General features: G+C 37.7%; 1 protein-coding gene and 1 pseudogene across 1 annotated transcript in view; both read left to right on the top strand.

Moving 5' to 3' along the window:
• The window catches only part of PDS5A (PDS5 cohesin associated factor A), a 204,231-nt gene that overhangs the window by 171,993 nt on the left and 5,877 nt on the right, over positions 1 to 26,361 (top strand). Inside the window, exons 26-27 of the mRNA XM_044680438.1 lie at positions 709 to 841; positions 1,597 to 1,716. Of these exons, the coding sequence (XP_044536373.1) occupies positions 709 to 841; positions 1,597 to 1,716 (253 nt within the window). The remainder of the gene's footprint in view (positions 1 to 708; positions 842 to 1,596; positions 1,717 to 26,361) is intronic.
• On the top strand, positions 17,219 to 24,155 carry LOC123251230 (annotated as a pseudogene).

Raw genomic sequence — 26,361 nt, forward strand, 5'->3', positions numbered from 1 at the left:
AGATCTTGCAAAGGGAAACAGAAGAGTTTACACTTGTCCTAGAGGGCAGAAGTCATTGCAGCTGATGTGATCAGATGTGCATTTAAGAAAAATCATTTTGGCAACTGTACAGAAGATGAGAAATCTATGTTAAGGAGAGCTTTTAGGAGACCCTTGTAATCATGTAAGTTAGAGATGATGAGGGCCTGAACTAAAATGGAAGTAGCTATATGAGTTGAAAAAGGGCAAACTGGAGAGAAATGATGGAGATAGAAATGGCAGGATTTAACAAGTGATTCAATATATGGAAAGAGAATGTGTATGTGTGAAGAGTTAAAGGTAATACTAATTAATATTGCAAACCTGGGGACTAAAAGAATGTTGATTGCTTTCATGGAAAAGTTTCGAAGAATGGGTGAGTGTGGTTGAAAATATAAGTTCCATTATTCCAAGCAATCTCGTGTTCAGAAACTTATCTTCCAAGTTTTTTAAAATTAGTACAATTTTTATGTATTTTTTCTCTTCAAGGAACAGAGATATTTTCTGAAATACTTTCTCTGATTAGTACAGAGAGGGTAAGAGGAAAATTAGAATTTACTCTATAGGAATTTTTATCATATTTCCATTAAGGACAAACTACATAGTCACAGTGCCTCTGAAATTCATATGTGTGTTTATCTACCCATGTCAGCCTATATCTTATACATGTGTATATGTGAATTATTCAAGGTGCCTGTGGTTCATGCTTGAAGTTTTAATGACAAAGAATGAGAATAACAGCCATGCCTTTATGAAGAAGATGGCAGAAAATATCAAGTTAACCAGAGATGCCCAGTCTCCTGATGAGCCTAAGACTAATGAAGTAGGAACTGTTGGGTGCTTTATTATATTACAAAGTGGGACCATTCTATTTTTCTATGGCCATTACAAATCCTTTTTTTTTTCCTATTAATAAGTGTGATTTGGAAAATGTAAACGAAAGCTAGAAGGTAGGTTTTCTTGCTCCTCACTGTATACCTATTCTAGGAGTCTTTGGTGCTATGGTGAAGTAATGCAAAGTGTTTTCCTTAGTTCAGGGGGAACACCAGGCTGAATACCATTTCATAAGTACAAGGTCCTAAACCTAAGTAAGAAAATAGAGGAATCAGGTAAAGCAGTGATGGGCAAACTTTTTAAAGAGGGGGCCAAAGGAAAGGAAATTCTCATCTGTCAGTCTGTTTCTAAGGCAACTCTTTTGAAGTCTCATTGTATTGTATCCTACTCATTGTATTCGTCAGATTAGGAATAATGTCGCAAGGCCCAATAGAACATTTCAGGGGGCCCGCATCTGTCCCACTGGCTGCAGTTTGCCTATCACTGAGGTAAAGTGTTTTGATTGGCTTATAACCATCAATTGTAAGCTGCATTAATGGTGATCATTATTTAGGAGAAGAAAGCTAAACATGTTAGGAGACTATTTCAGAAAGAAAATATACTTAAAGCAGCAATAGAAATAATGTTTTAGACATTAGATATTCAATTAGTAACTTCCTAAGTTTAATATAAACTTTTTATGGGGGTGGTACTGGTATATTTTATACTCTCCTGAAAATCTTCCTATATGTTTTTTCCCCACAGAAACTTTATACAGTATGTGATGTTGCTCTTTGTGTTATAAATAGTAAAAGTGCATTATGCAATGCAGATTCACCAAAGGACCCAGTCCTCCCAACCAAATTTTTCACTCAACCTGAAAAGGTAAGCTAGTGAAATGACTCAAACCTTTAGTCTCAATTCAGTTCTCTTGCCCATGGAATCAGAATTTAGACCAAAAACTTACAGAGAAAATGCTCTTTAAAATTATTTCATGGGCAGTTTGTGTTTTTTTCTCTATGGCATTTCTTACAAGCATGTTGTTTAACCATACAGAGTGTTAGAAAGATAATAGTCAAGATTATTTTAAGAAGTGTTTTTGATAAGGTAGTCTAATTTTTTTCTTAAGCCTAAACCTTATAGTAAAGATTATGCTTTCATATTCTATTGAAATGTTCAGCTAAAGGTAAATAATATTTTTGCTGCCAAAAAGAGAAATAAAAAGAAATCAGAAATAAACAGATGAAACAAAATACTAATTCATAATATCTCATTAAAATAGAATTCAATGTTCTTTATGTATGAAATTTTTAGGTAACTGAAGATTATCCCATTTATATGCCAAAACTTTTTTTAATGTTTTGATTTATTTTGTTTTTACATTACAGACATTTGCAGATTACTCTCATTTCATGAATGTTCTCCTGTGTAAGGTTTAAATAATTAGGAGTTTGACAAAAAATTTTCACAATTTTAGTTTTAGTGAGAATATAATAAAAGGGAAGGAAATAAAGGAAACAGGTAGAGAAATAAATTGCCTAATTCCTAACTACTCATTAGCTCATTCTATTGGAAAATATTAAAAAATTCAGTTCAGTGTCAGTCAAAATAGTGTCCAGTTGTCTATGGACTTTTATCTCCAATGCATGTGACAGGATACAGTCAATCAGTTGTGACAGAAGAACTCATTTTACGTGTGAGCAATGTATCCAAGAGTTTTCTCCAATTTTAATAGCTATTGGAGTAGTTAACAGGCTGAGTTGCTCCAGTGCGATGGAAGTTCTTTATGTATACTTTGTCTTCTGGGTTTAAGTCATGAAGGGAAAAGTCTATAGGTTCTGCTTGTACTACAGCTGTGGATTCTTGAAGTTCCTGTAATTTTATTTGTAAATCCTGTATATAGGAAGCGATAGAAGTATCTCCCCATAGTAATGATGTGTATGAGGAGAGGAAAGGCTTAGCCTGTATAGGTAAATGTCCAAAAAGCATCTCAAAGGGTGAGATGTGTAGATCTCCCGTGGTCCAGCTTCAAAGATAAAATAAAGCTAAAGGGAGAACTTCAGGCCATTTGAAATGAGTCTCAGTGCATGATTTTCCAATCATAGTCTTAAGATCATCTCTATTTATTCTTTGAACTTGGCCTGAGCTCTTGAGATGATACAGTACATGAAATTTTGGAGTGATCCCCAAACAAGAATAAATTTGAGACAAAACCAAATCAGTAAAATGTGTTCCCCTGTCTCAATCAATATGTGCTCACAGGTCAAAGTGAGATATAATTTCTTTTAAGAGTACCTAGGCAACAAAAGCTACTGTAGCTCGAGCGCTAGGAAACACTTCCTGCCATCTGTTCAGCTTTTCCACCATGACTAGACAAAATTTATAATATCCAGACTTTGCCATTGTAATAAAATCAATTTGTAGATGTTCAAAAGGTATATAAGCAAGAGGACGTCCACCAAAAGCTTTTCCAAGAAAGACGTCTTGATTATATGCTTCACAGGTGGGGCAGGCTTCACATATTTTAGAAGCTATGATAGTTATACCAGGGACTATCCATACTCTTTAACAGAGTCTACAGTACCTTGGGTTCCTAAATGACCATTTTTATGAACGGATTGATGTACTTAGTGATAAAGACTTCTAGGGAGTAGGGGTTTTCCTTCCAATGACACCTATACTCCATTAATTTTTTTTTTTTTTTGCTTTGAACTTTAGTTTCTATTTTTTTCACTTTCTTTTCATTGTAAGAAAGGGATAAATCCGGGTCGTTAATACTTGCCAAAGATAAAATTAATTCAGGCCCTTTTAAGGCAGGGAGTTTTGCAGCAGTATATGCCTGGTGGTATTTCCTCTTGAGATAGGGTCAGTTCCACCTTTATGGGCAGAGCAATGTAAAACAGCCATGGCTTCAGGTAGTTGGAGAGCATTGTCTAAAGGAGTGTCCAGGAGATTATCTTGAGGTTTTTCAGCCATGGACACTTAAGATTCACAACTGTGTATTGGTTCTCCTGACACTAGTAAATCTAGAAGCAAGGTGGCAGGGTTAAGTGTTGTGCAGTGTTTTAAAGTGATATTTTCGGGGGCAGCTGGGTAGCTCAGTGGATTGAGAGTCAGGCCTAGAGACAAGAGGTCCTAGGTTCAAATCTGGCCTCAGACACTACCCAGCTGTGTGACCCTGGGCAAGTCACTTGACCCCCATTGCCCACCCTTGCCACTCTTCCACCTAGGAGCCAATACACAGAAGTGAAGGGCCTCAAACAAACAAATAAATAAATAAACAAACAAACAAACAAATAAGTAAATAAAGTGACATTTTCATCTCCTAACAAGGTTACTTTATATCTTGCAAGTTTTTGATCTGAAAATGCCTGTGTTCTATGTCTTAACAACAATGCTTTGACTTCATGAGGACACATTATTGTTAATGGGCATCCGAATGCTAAATCAGTGGATTTAGACATTATTAAAGCTGTGACAGCTACACCTCTAAGAGATGATATTCTTCCTGAATCTACTGGATCCAACTGAGCCGAATAATAAGCAACTGGACATTGAACAGGTCCTAAAGTTTGAGTTAAGACCTGAAGCTACCTCTCTCCATTTGTGTACATGTAAAGTGAATGTTTTCTTATAATCTGGGATGCCTAGTAAAGAGGCAGATATGATAGGCTGTTTTAACTCAGAAAGAGCTGACAAGAGTTCTGCTTCAATGACTAAATTTTTTGTTACTTCTTTAAGGGGTTTAGTGATTTCCCCATAGCAAGGGATCCCTTGTCTACAAAAGCCTTTTCCTAAAATTGCCCTCAGTTGTTTTTTAGTAGAGGGGGGGCTCAATTTCTGAATGTCTTTGATGCACTTAGGGGAAATGAAGCAGGCTTATCAGCAGTTAAAATCGAGTGTAAATACTCTACTTTGCAGAGATAGCATTCAACTTTTGCCTTTGAAATCTTGTGGTCTCTCTTATATAATTCTAAAAAAAGGTGTTTGCCATCTTCTTGGCATGCTGTGGCATTTGGTGAGGCCAAGAGCAAATCATTTACATATTGTATCAGACAGCTACTTTGAAATTTAATATTGTCTAAATCCTGACTTAAAATTTTTGAAAACAATGTAGGACTTTCCACAAATCCTTGTGACAGCTGACATCATATCCATGGAAATCTTTCCAGGGGAAAGCAAATGTATTTCTAAAGTCTTCATGAATTGGTATTGGGGGGAAAAAAAGCTAATCATAGACCTACTACATTAAAATATGTAGCTGTGCTGGGAATAGTGGAGATAATTGTGGATGGGCTTGGAACCACAGGATGTTTTTTGATGACATGATTATTTATTGCCTTTAAATCTTGTACAAATATATAGACAGGTTTTCCATTTGAATCTAACTTTGACTTTTTAACAGGTAAGATGGGTGTATTATATTCAGATTTTCATGGAATTATTACTTTTTGCTCAATTAAAGAATTTATTACTAGGGTAATTCCCTTAATTGCCTCTTTTGGTAGGGGATACTGAGGAATGGAAGGAGATGGGCCACCTTTTCTTTTAGTTTGTATAGTAATAGCTGATTTGAGTAGACCTACATCAGAAGATGTGGCCCAGAGAGATTCAGGTATATCAGCTGGTATTTCAAAGGTGCGAGTTTTGTCCACCTCTTGATTGTTTGAGAGAAGTATAAGGAGCAAATTTAAAGATTCCTCTGGCAATTCAAGCATCATAATGTCATCTTGAGGGCATGTTATTGTGGCTCTAAGTTTACATAAAAGGTCTCTCCTAACAAATTTATAGGGGAGCTAGGCATTCCAAAGAAAGAATATTCTACTGATAGGAGTCCCACAGATACCATTCAAGAAGAAAGCTTTGGGACTTCGGAGGTGCTCCTGACACCCCTACTACATTTAGAGAGCCAATGGAATCACAGTTATGTAAGAGGGAAAATTTAGGTATTTATAGATATATATTTAAAGTGTGGCCGCCAGGAATCAACAATTCAGGTTGATTCCGTAATTAAATCAGACCCAAGTCAGCATCTGGTTGAGGAGTTTATTTACAATCAGGAAGGTAAAGTATAGGAATAAAGAGAAAGGGAGAGGCTAGTCCAGGCCAAAGGCCTGGACAGAGAGAGAAGGTTAAAAGGCTAAATAAATGAAGCTATTAGCCATAAGGCCCAACAGCCAGATAGGCAGAGTTTGGAAGCGGCCCAGCTAGGCCAAGGAAGTCAGCCTAACTTACCCACGTTACAATACAGAGTGTAAGCGTTCTGTTGTCTCAGGAGATCCTTCAGCACCGAGTTCCAGATGGCAACTGCCTCAACAGGAAGTCAGTAACATACTTAAAGAGACAGTCTCCTTCGTCACTTCCTGTGGGTCCACCTCTATTTCAAATGGACAAATGGCAGTCTCTACATTGATTTGGACTGCCCAAAGGGCAGTCCCCTATTCTTGATTTGTTACTTATTGTCACGTGTGGGTAACTTATCTTCCCTCCCCACTAAGGAAGGTGAGGATTACATAATTTCTACGCCTAGGATGGGTAGATTTTTGACTATGAATGGGCTCGAGCTAATTCCATTTACACAGTTAGTATCATGTTTACTCATCATCAACACCATGTGGAGGCACCAGTATCTTAAGAGACAATCATAATACGTATTTCCAACTTTCAGGATTACATGGAGTTCATTACTATGTGGGACAGAATGGACTGGGGTAACGGGTGTTAAGATATCACTGTCTGGGAAATCAGAGCTTTCATTCTCTGATTCCAGAAGCCTTTCTCCCCTCTCAGACCATCATATAGTTCTTTGGCCATTTCAGTAAGGTTCTTGTTGAGGGGGATTTCCACTCTTAAGTATTGCATGGATGAACCCCATTTCAGATATATTCTTGTGAATTATCATTTGCATCATTTTGATTGATATTTCTAAATGCGTTTCTATTATTATTTCTGAAATTACTATATTCCTAAATTTTATTTTATTGAGTACCTGATCCCAGTTTCAACAGTTTATTACAACATGACCACTTTTCCCACAAAATTTGCACATTGGTGTTTGATTTGTGAATTCTGGCAAAGGGGCTCTGGCCACTCCATGATTTGTGTTTTCTTTTTCATTTTTTCCATTAGTACTTTTGTGCCTCCTCTAATTCACTGTTATCTTCATCTTTCTTTTCATGGCCATTAAATACATAAACTGCTACTCTCCTCAATTCTTCAAGGTCCATTATTAGCCCAGTTTGGACAGTTGTTCTTAAAATAATCTTTGACTACTTTATAACAGTTTTTTACAAACTATCTTATCTCTCTGACATCTCTTTCTCTGGAAAGATCCAGGTCTATATATCTACCTCTAAGCTCAGTAAGTCTATCCATAAATTGGTATGGGTTTTCATTGTTTTGTTTTGTTTTGCTTAAGATTTTGAAATTTCATCCATGTACCAGGCCCATCAGAGCAGGTTCTCATTGCTGTTAATAATGCCTCTCTAGCCTGGCATAATCTTGTGTAAATCTTGTTCATTATTGCGGTTTCATTTTGGGTCTTCCTGGGACCAATGAATTGCTCTTCTCAACTTTGCCTGATTAAAGAGAGAGATGATTAATTTTCCATATGAATCAATGTGTGGGTTGTATGATAAATGCTCTCTAGCTTTTGAATAATCACAATGGGATCATCTTCAAAAGAAGGAGTATTTTGCTTGAATCTCTTCATATCTTTTCAGTGAAGGGTGTATGGTGCCTATGCGAAATTATATCTCCATTCTTATTGAATGAAAATGGGTACTTCTTTTAAGGGGTATAGGCATGTAACTGACTTATTTTTGGTTTCTGCCTCTTGGTTTTATGTTTGAGTTTCCATGGAGTAGGTGAAGGGATGAGGAGTAGTAATAGAAACAGTAAGAGTTGGGTTGGATGGAATGAAAGGTAGATTGAGAGATGGTCTGAGCAGGATGAGAGATACATTTTTCAAGGTTTTCTCTCTAAGCCTTGAGATCAATCAAGCTATCTTTCCGTTGTTTTTTCTTGGAGAGAAATGGGTAAACTATTTGGTAAACTTGAAGGTATCCTATCAGTACAATTACATACAGAAATGGTAATAAACAAAGACCATCTAAAATTGTGCTCTGTGTGAGATAGGCAGGAAACTGCTCTTTCACAATGTGGGCCATGATCTTCAGCACATTATTCAGTCACCTATGTGTTTTTAAATTTTTCCTGCTGTTCTACTTTTTGCCAGTAGATGGTACTATTTTAACGGTTTTCTAACTTCTAACCTAGCATGGCCTAGGGATAATTTCGATAAAAAGTGAGGAAAATGATGTGGACATTAAAAGGATTGGTCAAATTCCTATCTGACTCACCAATTAAATGTGAACTTTAAATTAGGAGTTTGACAAAATAAGAGCAGGTTTTATCAATTTTAGTTTTTTTAAGCATTTATTAAAATTTATATTTTAGAAAAGTTAACATGGTTACATGATTTATGCTCTTACTTTCCCCTTCAACCCCCGACCTCCCCCCCTCCCCAGGCCGGTATGCATTTCCACTGGTTTTAACATGTGTCATTATTCAAGACCTATTTCCAAATTGTTGATAGTTGCATTGGTGTGGTAGTTTCAATCCCCAATCATGTCCTCATCAACCCATGTATTCAAGCAGTTAATTTTATTCTATCTTTCCTCTCCTACAGTTCTTCCTCTGAATGTGGGTAGCGTTCTTTACCATAAATCCCTCAGAATCGTTATGGATCATTGCATTGCTAATACAGAAGTCCATTACATTCTATTTTACCACAGTATATTGGTCTCTGTGTACAATGTTCTTCTGGCTCTGCTCCTTTCACTCTGCATCAATTCCTGGAGGTCATTCCAGTTCACATGGGATTCCTCCAGTTTATTATTCCTTTTAGCACAATAGTATTCCATCACCCGCATATACCACAGTTTGTTCAGCCATTCCCCAATTGAAGGGCATGCCCTCCTTTTCCAGTTTTTTGCCACCACAAAAAGCCTGGCTATAAATTATTTCTTGCAAGTCTGTTTATCTATGATCTCTTTGGGGTACAATCCCAATAATGGTATGGCTGGATCAAAGGGCAGGCATTCTTTTATAGGTCTTTGAGCATAGTTCCAAATTGCCATCCAGAATGGTTGGATCAGTTCACAACTTCACCAGCAATGCATTAATGTTCCAATTTGGCCACATCCCCTCCAACATTCATTACTCTCCCCTTCTTTCATTTTAGCCATTCTGTTAGGTGTAAGGTGATACCTCAGAGTTTTTGATTTGCATTTCTCTAATTATTAGAGATTTAGAACACTTTCTCATGTGCTTATTGATAGTTTTGAATTCTTTATCGGAAAATTGCCTATTCATTTCTCTTGCCCATTTATCAATTGGGGAATGGCTTGATTTTTTATACAATTGATTTAACTCCTTGTATATTTGAATAATTATACCCTTGTCAAAGTTTTTTTTATGAAGATTTTTTCCCAATTTGTTGTTTTCCCTTCTGATCTTGCCTACATTGTTTTGGTTTGTACAAAAGCTTTTTAGTTTTATATAATCAAAATAATTTATTTTACATTTTGTAATTTTCTCTAACTCTTGCTTCATATTAAAATCTTTCCTTTCCCAGAGATCTGACAAGTATACTATTCTGTGTTCGCTTAACTTATTTATAGTTTCCCTCTTTATATTCAAGTCATTCACCCACTCTGAATTTATATTGGTGTAGGGTGTGAGATGTTGATCTAAACCTAATCTCTCCCATATTGTTTTCCAAATTTCCCAACAGTTTTTGTCAAATAGTGGATTTTTGTCCCAAAAATTGGGCTCTTTGGGTTTATCATATACTGTCTTGCTGATGTCATTTACCCCAAGTCTATTCCACTGATCCTCCCTTCTATCTCTTAGCCAGTACCATACCGTTTTGATGGCCACTGCTTTATAGTATAGTTTAATATCTGGTACTGCTAGGCCCTCTTCCTTCACATTTTTTTTTTCATCATTTCCCTTGATATTCTTGATCTTTTGTTATTCCAAATGAACTTTGTTATAGTTTTTCCTAATTCAGTGAAAACGTTTTTTGGTAGTTTGATAGTTATGGCGCTAAATAGGTAAATTAATTTGGGTAGAATGGTCATTTTTATCATGTTAGCTCATCCTACCCATGAATAATCAATAACTTTCCAATTGTTTAGATCCAGTTTTATTTGTTTGGAAAGTGTTTTGCAGTTGTTGATTATTTCTACAAGCTTCTTAGTTGATCCTCTAGGATTTTTTAAGTAGACCATCATATCATCTGCAAAGAGTGATAGCTTAGTCTCCTCCTTGCCTATTTTGATACCTTCAATTTCTTTTTCTTCTCTAATTGCAACTGCTAGTGTTTCTAGTACTATGTTGAATAATAGAGGTGATAATGGGCATCCTTGTTTCACTCCTGATTTTATTGAGAAGGCTTCTAATTTATCCCCATTGCATATGATGTTTGTTGATGGTTTTAGGTATATACTGTTTATTATTTTTAGGAAAGGTCCTTCTATTCCTATACTTTTCAGTGTTTTCAATAGGAATGGATGCTGTATTTTGTCAAAGGCTTTTTCAGCATCTATTGAGATGATCATGTGATTTTTGTTTATTAGACTGTTGATATGGTCAATTATGTGGATGGTTTTCCTAATGTTGAACCAACCTTGCATTCCTGGTATAAATCCCACCTGATCATGGTGGATGATCTTCTTAATTACTTGCTGGAGTCTCTTTGCTAGTATTCTATTTAAGATTTTTGCATCTATGTTCATTAGGGAGATTGGTCTGTAGTTTTCTTTCTCTGTTTTTGGTCTCCCTGGCTTTGGAATCAGTACCATATTTGTGTCATAAAAGGAATTTGGTAGGACTCCTTCTTTGCTTATCATATCAAATAATTTGTATAGTGTTGGGATTAGTTGTTCTTTGAATGTCTGATAGAATTCACTTGTGAATCCATCAGGCCCTGGCGATTTTTTCTTAGGGAGTTCTTTGATAGCTTGTTCAATTTCTTTTTCTGATATGGAATTATTTAGGTATTCTATTCCTTCTACTGTTAATCTAGGCAATTTATATTTTTGTAAATATTCATCCATATCTCCTAAATTGTTATATTTATTGCCATATAGTTGGGCGAAATAGTTTTTTTTTTAAACCTTGGTACTTCGGTGTATTGTCTCATAGGTGGAAGATTGGTAAGGGTGGGCAATGGGGGTCAAGTGACTTGCCCAGGGTCACACAGATGGGAAGTGGCTGAGGCCGGGTTTGAACCTAGAACCTCCTGTCTCTAGGCCTGACTCTCACTCCACTGAGCTATCCAGCTGCCCCCTGAGCGAAATAGTTTTTAATGATTGTCTTAATTTCCCCTTCATTAGAGGTGAGGTCTCCTTTTTCATCTTTGATACTGTCAATTTGATTTTCTTCTTTCCTTTTTTTTATTAGATTGACCAGTACCTTGTCTATTTTATCTGTTTTTTCAAAATACCAGCTTCTAGTCTTATTTGTTAATTCAACAGTTCTTTTACTTTCAATTTTATTAATTTCTCCCTTGATTTTTAGTATTTCTAATTTAGTTTTCATCTGGGGATTTTTAATTTGCTTGCTTTCTAATTTTTTGAGTTGCATGCCCAATTCATTAATCTCTGCCCTCCTTAATTTGTTAATATATGCACTAAAGGATATAAATTTCCCGCTGAGCACTGACTTGGCTGCATCCCACAGAATTTGGTAGGATGTCTCATCTTTGTCATTCTCTTCAATGAAATTGTTGATTGTTTCTATGACATCTTCTTTGACAAATTGGTTTTGGAGAATCATCTTGTTTAATTTCCAATTAGTTTTTGATTTGCCTGTCCAGGTGCCCTTACTAATTATTATTTTTATTGCATTATGATCTGAGGTTACATTTATTATTTCTGCTCTTTTGCATTTGTTTGCAATGTTTCTATGCTCTGTTACATGGTCAATCTTTGTGAATGTACCATTTGCAGCTGAAAAGAAGGTGTATTCCTTTTTGTCCCTATTCATTTTTCTCCACATATCAATTAAATCTAATTTTTCTAGGGCTTCATTCACCTCTCTAACCTTTTTCTTATTTATTTTTTGGTTTGATTTATCTAGATCTGAAAGAGGAATATTTAGATCTCCCACTACTATGGTTTTACTATCTATTTCCTTCTTGAGCTCTGCCAGTTTCTCCTTTATGAATTTGGATGCTATTCCACTTGGTGCATGCATATTGAGCAGTGTTATTTCCTCATTGTTTATACTGCCTTTAATCAGGATGTAATGACCTTCCCTGTCTTTTTTAATAATATCTATATCTACTTTGGCTTTGTCAGAAATCACAATGGCCACTCCTGCCTTCTTTTTCTCATTTGACGCCCAAAAGATTTTGCTCAAGCCCTTAACCTTAAACTTGTGTGTGTCTACCCGCCTCATATATGTTTCTTGTAGACAACATATGGTAGGATTTTGGTTTCTAATCCACTCTGCTATTTACTTCCATTTTATGAGCGAATTCATCCCATTCACATTCAGAGTTATAATTATCAGTTGTACATTCGCTCCCCTTTTCCTACCCCTTCTTCTTAAACTATTTCCTTTTAAACCAGTGGTTTGCTTTAAGCCGTTATCCCTTATCCCCTCCCTTGATTAATTTCCCTTTCTACCCCCTCCTTTATTATTCCCCTATTTTTATTTTTAAAGGCCTAATGAATTCCCTCCCCATTCTTCTCCCCTCCCTTTTTTGACCTTCCCACTCCCCTGCTCCCCTTGGTTTATCCCTTCTGATTTTGTCAGTAGAGTTAGATAGAGTTTTATATCCCAATGGATAGTATAGCTACTCTTGCCTCTCTGGGTTGATTACACTGAGAGTAAGGTTTAAATATTACCTCTTAATGCTCTCTTCCTCTCCTTCTTATAATAGTATTTGTCCCCTCCCCTACCCATGCCCTCTTTGTGTGTAATAGAATATCCTATTTTTCTTATTCACTCAAGTTTCTCTTGGTGTCCCCTACTATTCACCCCCTTCTTTCCCACCCCCCATATCATCTTAGACCCTTTAGTATTCCACCCTCTCCCTGTGAATTATTCTTCTGATCACTATAATATTGAATAGAGTTCACTATAGAGAATTATACATAACATTTCTCCACATAGGAATACAGGTAATTAGATCTTACTGAGGCCCTTCAAAAGGTAAATTTAAAAATTATGAGTTTTCTTTCTTTCCCCTCTGTTTCTTATTTACCTTTTCATGTTTCTCTCAATTTTTGTGGTTGGATATCAAATTTTCCATTTAGTCCTGGTCTTTTCTGTGCAAATGCTTGGAAATTTTCTATCTTGTTGAATGCTCATACTTTCCTCTGGAAGAATATAGTCAGTTTCGATGTGTAGCTGATCCTTGGTTGTAAACCCAGTTCTCTTGCCTTTCTGAATATCATATTCCAAGCCTTGCGTTCTTTTAGTGTGGAGGCTGCCAGATCCTCAGAAATATCTCATTGAGATATTTCATGTTTCCTTCTATTTTATCAGTCTTTTGACTTTTTTATTTGTTCTTGGTGTCTTGATAGATCATTGGCATCTACTTGCCCAATTCTTGTCTTTAGAGACTGGTTTTCTGCTATAAGCTTTTGATTTTCCTTTTCAGTTTGGTCTGACCTGTTTTCCAGCTGTTTGATTTTGGTCTCCAATTTGCTTATTAATTCTTTTGATTTGGGGGCATCTTTTTCTAATTGCCCAATTCTCGCTTTTAGAGACTGGTTTTTGGCTACAATCTTGGTTTTCCTTTTCAATCTGGTCATTTCTGGTCTTTGATTTACTTGCCTCACTTTCCAATTGTGAAATTCTGCCTTTTAAACTGTTATTTTCTTGCCAGATCTCTTCCATCTTTCACATGATCTCAGATTTGAACTCTTCAAGACCTTGTGACCCGTTTTCATTGTTTTGGGAAGGTTTGGATATGGTTGCTTGTGTGTTCTCCTCAGTTGTTTCCTCTGTTGTCTGGATTTTTTCTTTGTAAAAGTTGTCGAGTGTTAAAGGTTTTTTCTTCTTCATCTTTCTCTTCTGGTTTTCCTGATGATTCTGGCTTGCCATTATAAGCTGAGTGCCCTCTCAGCTTTATGCTCACGCCCAGGATCTGTCTGCGCTCTTTAGACTCCTGAGATCTCAGGTCTAGTTGTTCTGGGACAAGCCTCCTGGTGTTCTCCTTGCTTGTTCTTCTGCCTGAAGCTCCTTTAACAGTCGCAGAGAGCTGCTTCCATAGTCAAGCACCTCTCTGCTCTGGGTCCCCACTCAAGGTCCACTCCTGCACTCAGAATCAGCCCCTTCATCCGCACTTTAGTCCACGCCTTAGCCTGCGCCTGTGTCAGCCCTTTCACCTGCGCCTGGGCTCAGGGTCTGTGTTCAGAGTCCTGTGAGTTCTTTAGCCTCTTGGGGGGTTCTTAAATCTTGCTGCTCTCAGGAACAAGCCCTGGTGAGCTGCCAATGACTTAATGGGTGCCCCAAACTTGCTCTGACTCTTGTGCCCTGGCTTTGGCGTTGTAGGTGGTGTGGGTTGGGGGAGGGGGTTGCTCCACTCTTGTTTTCATGAGAGCCATTTCATCCCTTTATAGCATGGAAATGCCCCGATTCCACGTACCTTCAACGCTGCGCCCTGTTGTGGGGTCCCTTCTTTCCTCCAGATTTGTTTTTATGTCTTCTTGAAGAGTCCTATATGCGTGGGTTAGGAGATGTCAAGCAGCTGCTTTTTACTCTGCCACCATCTTAACCCGGAACCCTATCAATTTTAGTTTTAATGAGAATACAGTTAAAAGGAGGAAAATATAGGCAAAAGGTTGCCTAATTCCTAACTAACTACTTATAACTGCCTATAGAAAAAGTTCAGCTGATTCTCCAGCTCAGCTTACCAGCAAACCAACCACCAACTAATCACCAATCCACACCACCAGCAACCAACCACCAATGATCAACTACCAACTACCTCCCAATCCAAAAAAGATCAACAAGCCCCTTCAGGCCTCTTGCTGGCCTTTTCTAAACCCTTCTTACCTCACTTCCTGTCTCTCTGGTTTCTACTTCCTTTCACTATGAGCTGGTATATCTTTACACATCTCCATGATGAAAGGACCTCTGGATCTGCAGTTAAATTAGATGAATGGGATTAATTCCCTTTTACACCTGTAACAAAGTAAAATAGTTAACTAAAAATATAGTGATCTCAATTGAAAGTGCAGTCAACTTTTCACACCTCTAACATCCCCCTCACCTATATTTTTAAAAATTTATCTGTAGTCGGTTTTCCTTCCCTTCTAATAACATTCATCTCATTAGGGGAGGGAGAAACGAAATTTCGTGTAACATATATACATAGGTAATTAAAACACATTTCCTCAATGGCTGATACAGAAATGTGTCCCAGTTCTCTACCCTAAATCTGCCACCTCTCTGTTTTATTATTCTGCCTTCGTGAGTAGCTTGTATTGATCATAGTTCTTACAACTTTCAAAGTTGCTATTACTTTGTTGTTATTAAATAAATGATTCTCCTAGCTCTGCTCATTTCATTCTTAATCAACTCATAAAAGTCTTAAAATGTTCCTATTTTGGGGAAGCTGGGTAGCTCAGTGGATTGAGAGCCAGGCTAAAGATGGCCACTTCCCAGCTGTGTGACCCTGGGCAAGTCACTTGACCCTCATTGCCCACCCTTACCACTCTTCCACCAAGGAGCCAAGTTAAGGGTTTTAAAAAAACAAAAACAAAAAAAAAAAAAACAAAATGTTCTTATTTTTAGAATATTGATGTTGTAGTATAAATAATTCTGTTTCACTATCAGTTCATATATTGCCATGTCTTTTTGGAATCGTCTATTTTTTTAAAGTACAATATTGCATTATATTCATATACCATAAAATTTCCTCAATTGATAAGCATTTCCTTAGTTTCTTTATTTTCATCACCACAAAAATATCTTATGAATATTTTTGTACTAAAAATCCTATACTATATATATATTATATATATATATAATATATACTATACTATATATATACTATATACTATACTATATATATACTATATACTATATATATATATACCTTCTACCATTTCTTTGATCTCTTTTGCTTAGATGACTAGTGGCTAAATAACTTGGTTAAATTGTATAGACATTGTTTATTAATTTTTTTAAACCCTTAACTTTAGTGTATATGCTATGTATTGATTCCAAGGCAGAAAAGCAGTAAGGACGAGGCAAGGTGGGGTGAGAGGCGTTTAAGTGACTTGCCCAGAGTCACACAGCTAAGATTCATCTAAGGATACACTTGAACCCCCGGGACTTTCAGGTTCCAGGCCTGATTCTCTTATCCATAGTCACCCAGCTACTCCCTGTTTAGTACTTTTTTGTGAATTAGAATTCCANATACTATACTATATATATATACTATATACTATATATATATACCTTCTACCATTTCTTTGATCTCTTTTGCTTAGATGACTAGTGGCTAAATAACTTGGTTAAATTGTATAGACATTGTTTATTAATTTTTTTAAACCCTTAACTTTAGTGTATATGCTATGTATTGATTCCAAGGCAGAAAAGCAGTAAGGACGAGGCAAGGTGGGGTGAGAGGCGTTTAAGTGACTTGCCCAGAGTCACACAGCTAAGATTCATCTAAGGATACACTTGAACCCCCGGGACTTTCAGGTTCCAGGCCTGATTCTCTTATCCATAGTCACCCAGCTACTCCCTGTTTAGTACTTTTTTGTGAATTAGAATTCCAAACCCTTTTCTCATGCAATTGTACCCATTCACATATATAACACTTAAAAAAAATTTTTTTCCCCTACAGATGGAAAACATTCATTTTTTATCATGTTTTTCCTTGATTTCTTAAGATATAGCATATTGTAATATTTTATTAATGACACAGGGATCTCAATATGAAAATCTAACTTCATTCATTTATGTCATAAAATTACAATGGCTTCCCAGCCTACTAAGGAGTGGGCTGTTTCTTTCATACACAACCTCGCCACAGACTCTTGTTCGTCTTTCAGCTCTTGTAAAGTTTCTCTGTAGCCTTTCCTGTCAGCTCTGTTAGGCCGTGCTTCCCATGTGTTTAGCTCCCCACAGCCCAAACACCCTTCACTTGCTGTGTCAAATCTGTGCATTAGAAAGCCAGGTAAACAAGCATATGGTGGTGGAGTTGAGATTAAACTTGAGACATCTCTTCACAGAACTTCCACATCTTTCTCCCTCAAGTACACTTAAACTTTAGACAAGTGTGTTGACCCTCGTTTAAAATCTAAGGGGGACCTTCAGCTTTGCCCTGGTGAAGAGAGAGTGGCTTCTCAGTCAGAGAAGAAATGTGTACCACACCAACTTACTGTGACCTAGGAAAGGCTGCCAAGGATGTCTTCAACAAAGGATATGAGTTTGGTATGGTTAAAATTGATCTTAGAACCAAGTCTTCCATTGGAGTGGAATTTTCCACATTAGATCATTCATATACTGATACAGGGAAAGCTTTAGGTAACTTGGAAACAACGTACAAGATCTGTGATTATGGGCTTACCTTCATTCAGAAATGGAACACAGGCAATACCCTGGGGACAGAAATCAGCATGGAAAATAAATTGGCTGAGGGTTTGAAGCTGACTCTTGACACCATATTTGTACCAAACACAGGCAAGAAGAGTGGTAAATTAAAGGCCTCCTATAGACAAGACTGTTTCAGTCTTGGTGCAAATGTTGACATTGATTTCTCTGGACCGACCATCTATGGCTGTTGGCAAAAGCCAACATGAAGATTCCATAAGCTCTGCACAGCTAGTAACCAAGGTTACAGATTCTCTAGCTCTCAATGATACAGAGAGCTTGCTCTCTACACCTGCATTCTGTACTGATAACTCTTTTAAACCAGACTTGCCTGAGGGTGCTAACGGAAGTTCAGGTTTAGATGTCACTGAACAAGCAAGACTTGAAGAAATGCTTGCAAAAGACCATACAGGTAACTGGATTGAAACCAAGTTGCACAAATAAAACTGAGGATTCTTTATTAGTACCAGTGAAGTCCAACAGTAATGGGGAACCCCTTGTTACCTTAGAAATTGGGGCAATATGTTATGATGGACTGCTCGACACTGGTGCAACTTGTTCTGTTTTGTGCGAGGCACCCGAAGGATGCCAATATCAGGGTACTTTGAGAGTGAGAGGAGTTTCTGGGATAGCTTAACAAGTCCAAAAGCTAAAAGTAAATATGATAAAATTTGGCCCTCTGACTCTCGAGCACACCTTTTTATTGATGCCATTGTGTCCTTCGAACTTGTGGGGCAGGATCTCTTGTGTAAATTGGCTGCCACCATCCAATGCCAACCGGATGGGCAGATCTTGCTCCACCTACCCAAGAGATCTCTGAAACACCACCCTTTTCTTTTTAGACCCATGTAGTGGAGGAAACAACTTATCAACAAAGTGATAACATCTATGAAGTTCCTGATGACATTCCTGATTATGTATGGGCTAAAAATTCTAATGAGGTGGGCAGGATTTTGTCTGCAGCACCAGTAAGAATATAGGCAAAAGAAGTTTTACCACCAAGAATTTCTCTGTTCACACTAAGCCAAGAGGCAATAGAGGGAGTGAAGCCCATCATAGAGAATTTATTGCAGCAGGGTATTACGATATGGTTTCTCACAATACAACACCCCAATCATGCCTGTGAAGAAAGCCAAACTATCTCCTGATAGGAAGACTCAATGGCGTTAAGTACAAGACCACAGAGCTATTAATGACCATGTGCAAAAGACCTATGCCTTGGTACCAAGTCCATCACAAATCATAGCAGTCATACCACGTGAAGCTGCTTGGTTTACCGTTCTGGACTTGAGCTCTGCATACTTCTCTATTCCCTTGCACAGAGACAGCAAGAAGCTGTTTGCCTTCACATGGGAGGGCAAATCCATCCTAATGGACCTGTTTGCCCCAAGTTTTTTCAGATTCAGCTTAGGTCTTCTGCCAAATTTTGCAGAGACCTTGAGTCCATCACTTTCCAAGACAGCAAGATGATATGTTATGTTGATGATATCCTGCTAATGTCACCATCTGCTGAAGTCTGCTATACAGACAGCTAGGCAAAAGGAGCCATAAAATTTCCAGATCAAAGCTTAAATTTGTGAGGAAAAAAGTCGATTATTTAGGATTCATCTCTGAAAAGGGCTCCAGAAGGATTTCCCAAAAGAGCACACAAGATATACAGAGGTTGAGCTTACCTAAGACCAAGAGACAGCTCAGGGCAATCATAGGAATAACGAGTTTCTGTAGAAACTGGGTTCCAGGTTATGCTCTCATCTCTAAACCTCTGATAGAGCTAACCAGGAAGGAAGTTCCAGAACTGTTAAAATTATCTAAAGACCATATACATGCTATAGAGAAACTAAAATCACTCACTCTATCAGCACCAGCCCTGGGGATCCCTGATCATAACAAACCATTCCTCCTCTATGTACATGAGGACAAAGGGATAGCCTCTAGTCTTCTCACACATTCATTCAGGAATACCCTAAGACCAGTTGCCTATTACAGCTTAAAACTAGATTCAGTGATCTGTGGAATGCCAAGTTGTTTGAGAGCTATTGCTGCTGTGGCCATCATGATTAGAAAAGCATCTTCCTTGGTATTAGGGGATGAGCTGAAAGTATTTTCCAGGCGGAATCTACTCTAAGAAACACCACACTTCAAGCATTCACTTCCCAAAGACTATCACAACCCCAAGCAATCTTGTTGGCTAATGAAAACATTTCATTTCACCGGTTCAGAAACTTAAATCTTGTGACTGATCCCAGATTTACCTCTAGAAGGAGAAAGCCTACACATCTGTGAGGATGCACTTAACACCATGCAAAAAACAAGGGAAGATTTATATGATAAGCCCATGGAAAATCCTGATATGACATTGTTCACAGATGGGTCATCATACCTAGTAGACAGAGATTTACCAGGGCAGCTGTAGTATCAGCTTCTGAAACCCTCTGGTACTCATCATTGCCATCAACTCTGAGTGCTCAAGGGGCAGAATTAGATTGATACATGTTCTGAAGCTTGCCAAAAACTGGAAGGCTAACATTTTTACCGATTCCCGGTATGCTTTCAGAGTGGTGCATCATTCTGGTAAACTTTGGAAGAACTGAGACTTCATAACATCCAATGGCAAGCAGATAGCATATGGATATTTAATAAATCAGTTGTTAGATGCACTCCAACCACCAGCACAAGTATCTGTAATTCATCGTCGGGCCCACACTGAAACTCAAGGGTCAGTGGAATCAGGGAACAGATATGCAGACATTACAGCCAAATTTGGGGTGAGATGTGGACCACTTACAATTCTAAACTTAACTTTGGTGGAGAAAGGTGATCTCAAAAACGCATACTCCCCAAAGGAAGTGAAGAAGTGGAAGAAACATCATGGTGCATACTTAGCTAAAGGAGTTTGGCTGGGGGCAAATGGAAAACCTATGTTGCCTAGATCCCTGTATTTCACCTTCTGCAATACATTACACCAAAAAGGGCATTATGGAAGTCTGGGCCTGGCAGATTCTATAACCAAGTATTGGAATGCAAAGGGCATATATGAAGTTGCAATGCGAGTTTCTTAGAGGTGCAGAATTTGTATGCAATTCAACAAGACAGTTACCAAAGTCCAAAGTCTGGGAGGCAAACCACTAACCTATACACCTTTTGAATGCTTACAAATCGATTACATCACCATCCAAGGTTTCAGGGTTACAGATATGCATTAGTGATAATGGATAGATTAACCAAATGGCCAGAAGCTTTCTCAGCCAGATGCAATACATCAGCATTTGTTGTGAAAGTCTTACTGAGAGAATTAATACCCAGAATCTCTATTCCAGTACACATTGCCTTAGATTCTGGTTCTTACTTCACGAACAAGATTTTAGCTACAGTATATGAGACCTTAGGAATCAAGCAACATCTTCACGCTGTATACAGACCACAGTCAAGTGGGCAGATTGAGAGAGTGATTCAATCTTCGAAGACCTTAGTAGCTAAAATCTGTGCAGAATCACATATGAAATGGCCTGATGCATTACCGTTGGCACTGTTCCATCTTAGATGCCAACCCAATAGCATAATTTACTTATCACCATTTGAAATGTTATATGAGCATCCACCTTACCATGGCAAGTCACCTCAAAGCATCCATAAACTGTCACATCTGGGTATGGAATACTAGCTGTACAAGTACATTAAATTACTCAAACAGAGCTTAAACCAACTTCATAAACTAGGCTTGATACATCAAAGAGTTCCCTTTGATTTTAGTCTGCACGACTTCCAACCTGGAGATTATGTTTACATCAAAAACTTCACTAGGAAGTCTGTGTTAAAACCTAAGTGGCATGGTCCGTTCCAATTAATCTTGACAACTCCTAGTGCTATCAAGGTTAAAGGGAGGGATCCTTGGTTCCATGTCACTCATGTCAAGCCAGCAAAAGATGTCCCAACAACAACAACAAGACCCAGTCATCATGCAGCACAAAGATCAATTAGCACCAACCAGCCAGCTAAATAAGTCCACAGCCCACAGAATCGGAGCAGCAATCAGAACAAGAATCAGAAACAGAATTAGATCAAGAGCCAGTGAGCAGCCAGATATTAAACCAAATTTTACACCAAAATGATTGTCCCAAACTCAATTACAACTTAGAAAAAACATCCATAAACCATCATGACAATGAAGAAGAATCAGCGGCAGAAGACACATCACATTTTCAAACAGTCCAAGACCTACACAGTGACATTGACAAATAAATGAAAGCACAAAAGACATTTTGACGAACTCCTTGTTACCTATAATCATCTTTATTTAACCGCAAGTAAAAAAAGAAAGAAAAGATTAATCATGTTTCATGGAAATTCAACTTTGTTCGTGACACAAGTCAGCACACCAGAACATCAGTTCCTGTGCAAGTTGACAAGCATGTAAGTGATATATGACACAAGGGAGGCGTTGCTGACTTCATGGATTATTGCAAGGACAGCAACCCCGAGGACTACAAAGGACATCTGTGACCTGATACACAATCGGTGTATAGGACAACCGCACTGTGAAGAGGAGCATCGGATCTGCGTTGGACCATGCACTTGGAGAACACAACTTACACCCATCAGAATTCTCACTGCACCCAACACTTTAGATTCTATCCATGCAGTTCATGCAATTTGCAGAAGAATTCAGGTGGAGTAAGTATGTAACACTTCATTACATGGGTAGGTCACACTGGACAACATATAAGACATTCTCTGATGTCACATCTACATGTGAAATATTAAACTTACACTTTAAGAGAGAAGGGTTTGTCTGCCTTAGCATAGAGTTTCCTCTTACTTTGGTTCAGACACATTCTACTCAAACCCATCTGACATTTCTAAAAAAAAAATGTAAATATATAATTTTTCTTACTAATCCTTAGCAATAAGTTTTACTAATACACAGGGACAGTTAGTCTGATAAGTTAGAACAGGGTCAGAATTTTCTTAATTTTCTTTGTAAATATTGTACATAGCTTAAGTCTATGGTTTTAACCAAAAGGACTTATAAATAGGATTAGGCTTACTTATTCTTACTAGCACTTCTAACATAGGCATAAGTGTACTAACGTATTGATATACTAACTTTAGGAAAATGAATTATAATTTAGAAGCTTGCAGAAATTTTTTATTTGATACTTTGTTGTTAGTTCATTAAATTAGAAAAGTACATAGATAGAATTTATTACTTTGTTTTAGTTAGCAAATGTTAGCTTTAAGACTGCTATATAATCTGCTTTTCCTTTCTGTTCAAAATTTTTGCAAAACTTAAATCCCCATTTCTTTCCTATGCCTTTCCCATAACCCATTTTAGTTTTTAGCTTAGATTTGTATTAGCATAGATTAGGAGTTAGAAACCCCTTTTTAATTTTGCAGAGACTTTGGGATAAGAGCATAGTTGTAGTTTAGTTTAGTGTAAGAGAATTCCTCAAGATCTTATGAACCAGGAAATGTTGCAAGGTGCAAATTTCCAAAAGACAAATGTGTAGATTGTAATGCAGGGTTGCAGCAAAAGTTCTTGCTTTTGCAAACCAACTGTAGCAACCCTGACAGTTGGAAGGAATAGAATGTTGACCCAGGCCTCAAGGCAAAACCATTGGAGCCTGGGGGTATAGATATTCCCGAAGAACCAACTGAGGGGCCTTTTGCCTTTGGGGCTTTTTGGACTTTGCCTGATTTCCCTAGACCTCTCCCTTGATATCCTCCTATTCCCTGGGAGGAGGGTATTTTGGTGGGTGGAGATTGGGGGAATTAGCTTCTGTAGGCAGGCAGGGACAATCAAAAACCAAGCCATCACCTCATCTAGAGATCTGCCAAACCGTATTACCTCAGGGCAGTGAAAATATCCCTGACTGAGGGAGCGGGCCTCCCTCAGTCTGACCCCCTCTTCTGTGACCCTCTCCCAGCACCAGCTTCTCCCCTAGCAGCAGTTACCAGACCTCAACCCCTTTTCCCCTCAGTTTACCCTTAACCTTAATAAACCCCTTTGGCTTATATACAAAGAGCTTCTGGTGAAACATTGAACCATTAACTAGGGTAAGGGCTGGAGAGGAAGAACAACTTTCCTTTATTTCTTGAGTGCTAAACCAGGCATCCATCTTTGGCAGGAAGTGGGTTAGTTCCCTCTTTATGTCCATTGGGATTTGTTCTCCAGGAGGGAGGGGCCCTTTACTCCTCCCCTCTAGGGAGCTTAGAATAACAGCTGGGGGCTGAATGAAACCTTCAGCCAAGATCCATACAATCCTGATCCAATTCATCTTATTTTGTAGAGACAGCCTCCCTTCCTGAAAGACCCAGTTGATACAACCCAGTGCCTTCAAGTACAAGCCTGATTGATTAGCAGCCCTTCATATACTTCCTATTTATTCTATAACACTCTGGACCAGCCATCTATGCCTAGCTGGTCTGTATTGGCTTATGAAGGTTGGGCTTGCTGGCTAGCAGATGAGTTTTGATACAGCCAAATCCAAACTATCTCAAAATAATTTTGCCCTGGGTTATAAAGGTGCTGACTTCCAGCTGCATATACATGTGGTAAAGTGAATAATGCCAGCCTTATTGGACTTGGTTATACTCAGACACTCCGAGCCGGTGTAAAATCAATGCTGTCAGCTTTAATTGATGAAAAAAACTTCAATGCAGAAGGTCATAAAGTTGGGTTAGGATTTGAATATTGAAAGCTTAATATAGTTTTAAAGTAACGTATCAGATCTATCCCTGGAAATGAAGAGAAATGAACCCACTCTGTTTTGGCCTTAATATTCTTCTGTGAAATTTCCACAATGTGAATTTTTTATTCTTCCAAAGAATTGTTGTAGCACCACCACGGTGAAGTCTTGAGGTTTTCGAGTCTATTACAAGAGAGATATTTGAAGGAAGGCATGGAAGTTGTAATGTTTGTGCCACATTTCAGTTCATTCTTTTAGTGTTATTTAAATTTGTTCTTCAACGACAGTGTAGTGTCATGTTATAAAGGAAATTACCTGATCCTCCAGTTTATACATCACTTTCTGCATGTCCTACACCACTTTTTCATGACCTTTTGTTTTTGTTTTTGTTTTTGTTTTAATTTTTAAACCCTTAACTTCTGTGTATTGACTTATAGGTGGAAGAGTGGTAAGGGTGGACAATGGGGGTCAAGTGACTTGCCCAGGGTCACACAGCTGGGAAGTGTCTGAGGCTGGATTTGAACCTAGGACCTCCTGTCTCTAGGCCTAGCTCTCAATCCACTGAGCTACCCAGCTGCCCCCTTCATGACCTTTTATCAAATTGGTCTCTGTGCTATAGTGAAAGCTTTGGTTTTGCATCAAAGTAAAATAAATTCATCACATTTGGAACATTAAAAAAAAAAAATCTAAGGGGCCTTTTCTTCAGATGTTCTTTTTTCCTCATCTTGCCTCCAGACTCTTGAAGTTGCTGGATAAGTTAGTTCCACATAAGGACCAATAAGATGTTTATTCTACTGACATTTTTAACTTAGTTAATTGTTTGATCCTAGTAAATTTTTTTGCTTCTTCATCCACATTCATTTTTCTCTCTCTAAGGTATTAAACTAAGAAAGTGTTTTCAGAAGGCCAAGTTTTATTTCTTCTCCCCCCCCCTTTTAAATTTAGAATATTTTTTCCATGGTTACATGATTGATGACTTCACACACACACACACACACACACACACACACACACACACACACACACACATATCCAAAGCTGACAAGCAGTTCCACTGGGTTATACACATATTATTATTCAAAATCTGTTTCCGTGTTATTCGTATTTGCAATAGAGTGATCTTTTAACATCAAAACCCTAATTATATCTCCATCAAAGAACATAATCGATTGTATGTTTTTCTTCTGTGTTTCTGCTCCCACAGTTCTTTCTCTGGATGTGGATAGTGTTCTTTTTCATAAGTTCCTTTGGATTGTCCTGGATCATTGCATTGCTGCTAGTAGAGAAGTTCATTATATTTGCATTCCATTTTCTGGCACATAGCCTTAATTTTCTTTCTTTGTTGAAAAATACTAGTATTTAACAAAAACTATTATTTGGTAATTCTGAAATGCCACACTGCATTTTATAGCAAAATGAAGCCCATCATATAAAATAGATAGGTTTCAGGCCCAGCTGGGTGGCTCAGTAGATTGAGAGTCAGGCCTAGAGACAAGAAGTCCTGGGTTCAAATCTGGCCTCTTACACTTACTTGCTGTGTGATCCTGGGCAAGTAACTTAACGCCCATTGCCTAGTCCTTACTATTCTTCTGCCTTAGAACCAACACACAATATTGACTCTTAAGGCAGAAGGTAAGGGTTTTGTTTTTTTTTTTTTAATTGATTTCCCAGTCTATTGCTTTCCTTCTCATTTTGGTTGCATTACTTTTCTTTGTACAAAAACTTTAAACTTTAATATAATCAAAATCAGTCATTTTACATTTTGTAATGTCTTCTACCTCTTGCTTGGTCTTCCTTTCCAATAGATCTGACAGGTATATTATTCTTTGTTCACCTAATTTATTTATGATTTCACTCTTTATATTTAAGTTATTTACCCAATTTGAATTTATCTTGGCACAGGGTGTGCAATGTTGATCTAAACCTAATTTTTCCTATACTATTTTCCAATTTTCCCAGCAGTTTTTGTGAAATAGTGAGTTCTTGTCCCAAAAGCTGTGATCTTTGGGTTTATTGAATACACTAGCTTATTGAGGTCATTTACCCCTAATCTATACCATTGATCCACACTTCTCTCAGAACAATTTCTAAGTACTGATGAAACATTAAGAAAGACATAGGTAGGGTATTAACTTTAGGGAAGACTTCATCAAAGAATGGTTTACTTGTTTTCTTTTTAAAACCTTTGCCTTCCACTTTGAAGTCAGTACTGGTA

The sequence above is a fragment of the Gracilinanus agilis genome, chromosome 6 (assembly GCF_016433145.1).
Source record: "Gracilinanus agilis isolate LMUSP501 chromosome 6, AgileGrace, whole genome shotgun sequence".
NCBI lineage: Eukaryota > Metazoa > Chordata > Mammalia > Didelphimorphia > Didelphidae > Gracilinanus > Gracilinanus agilis.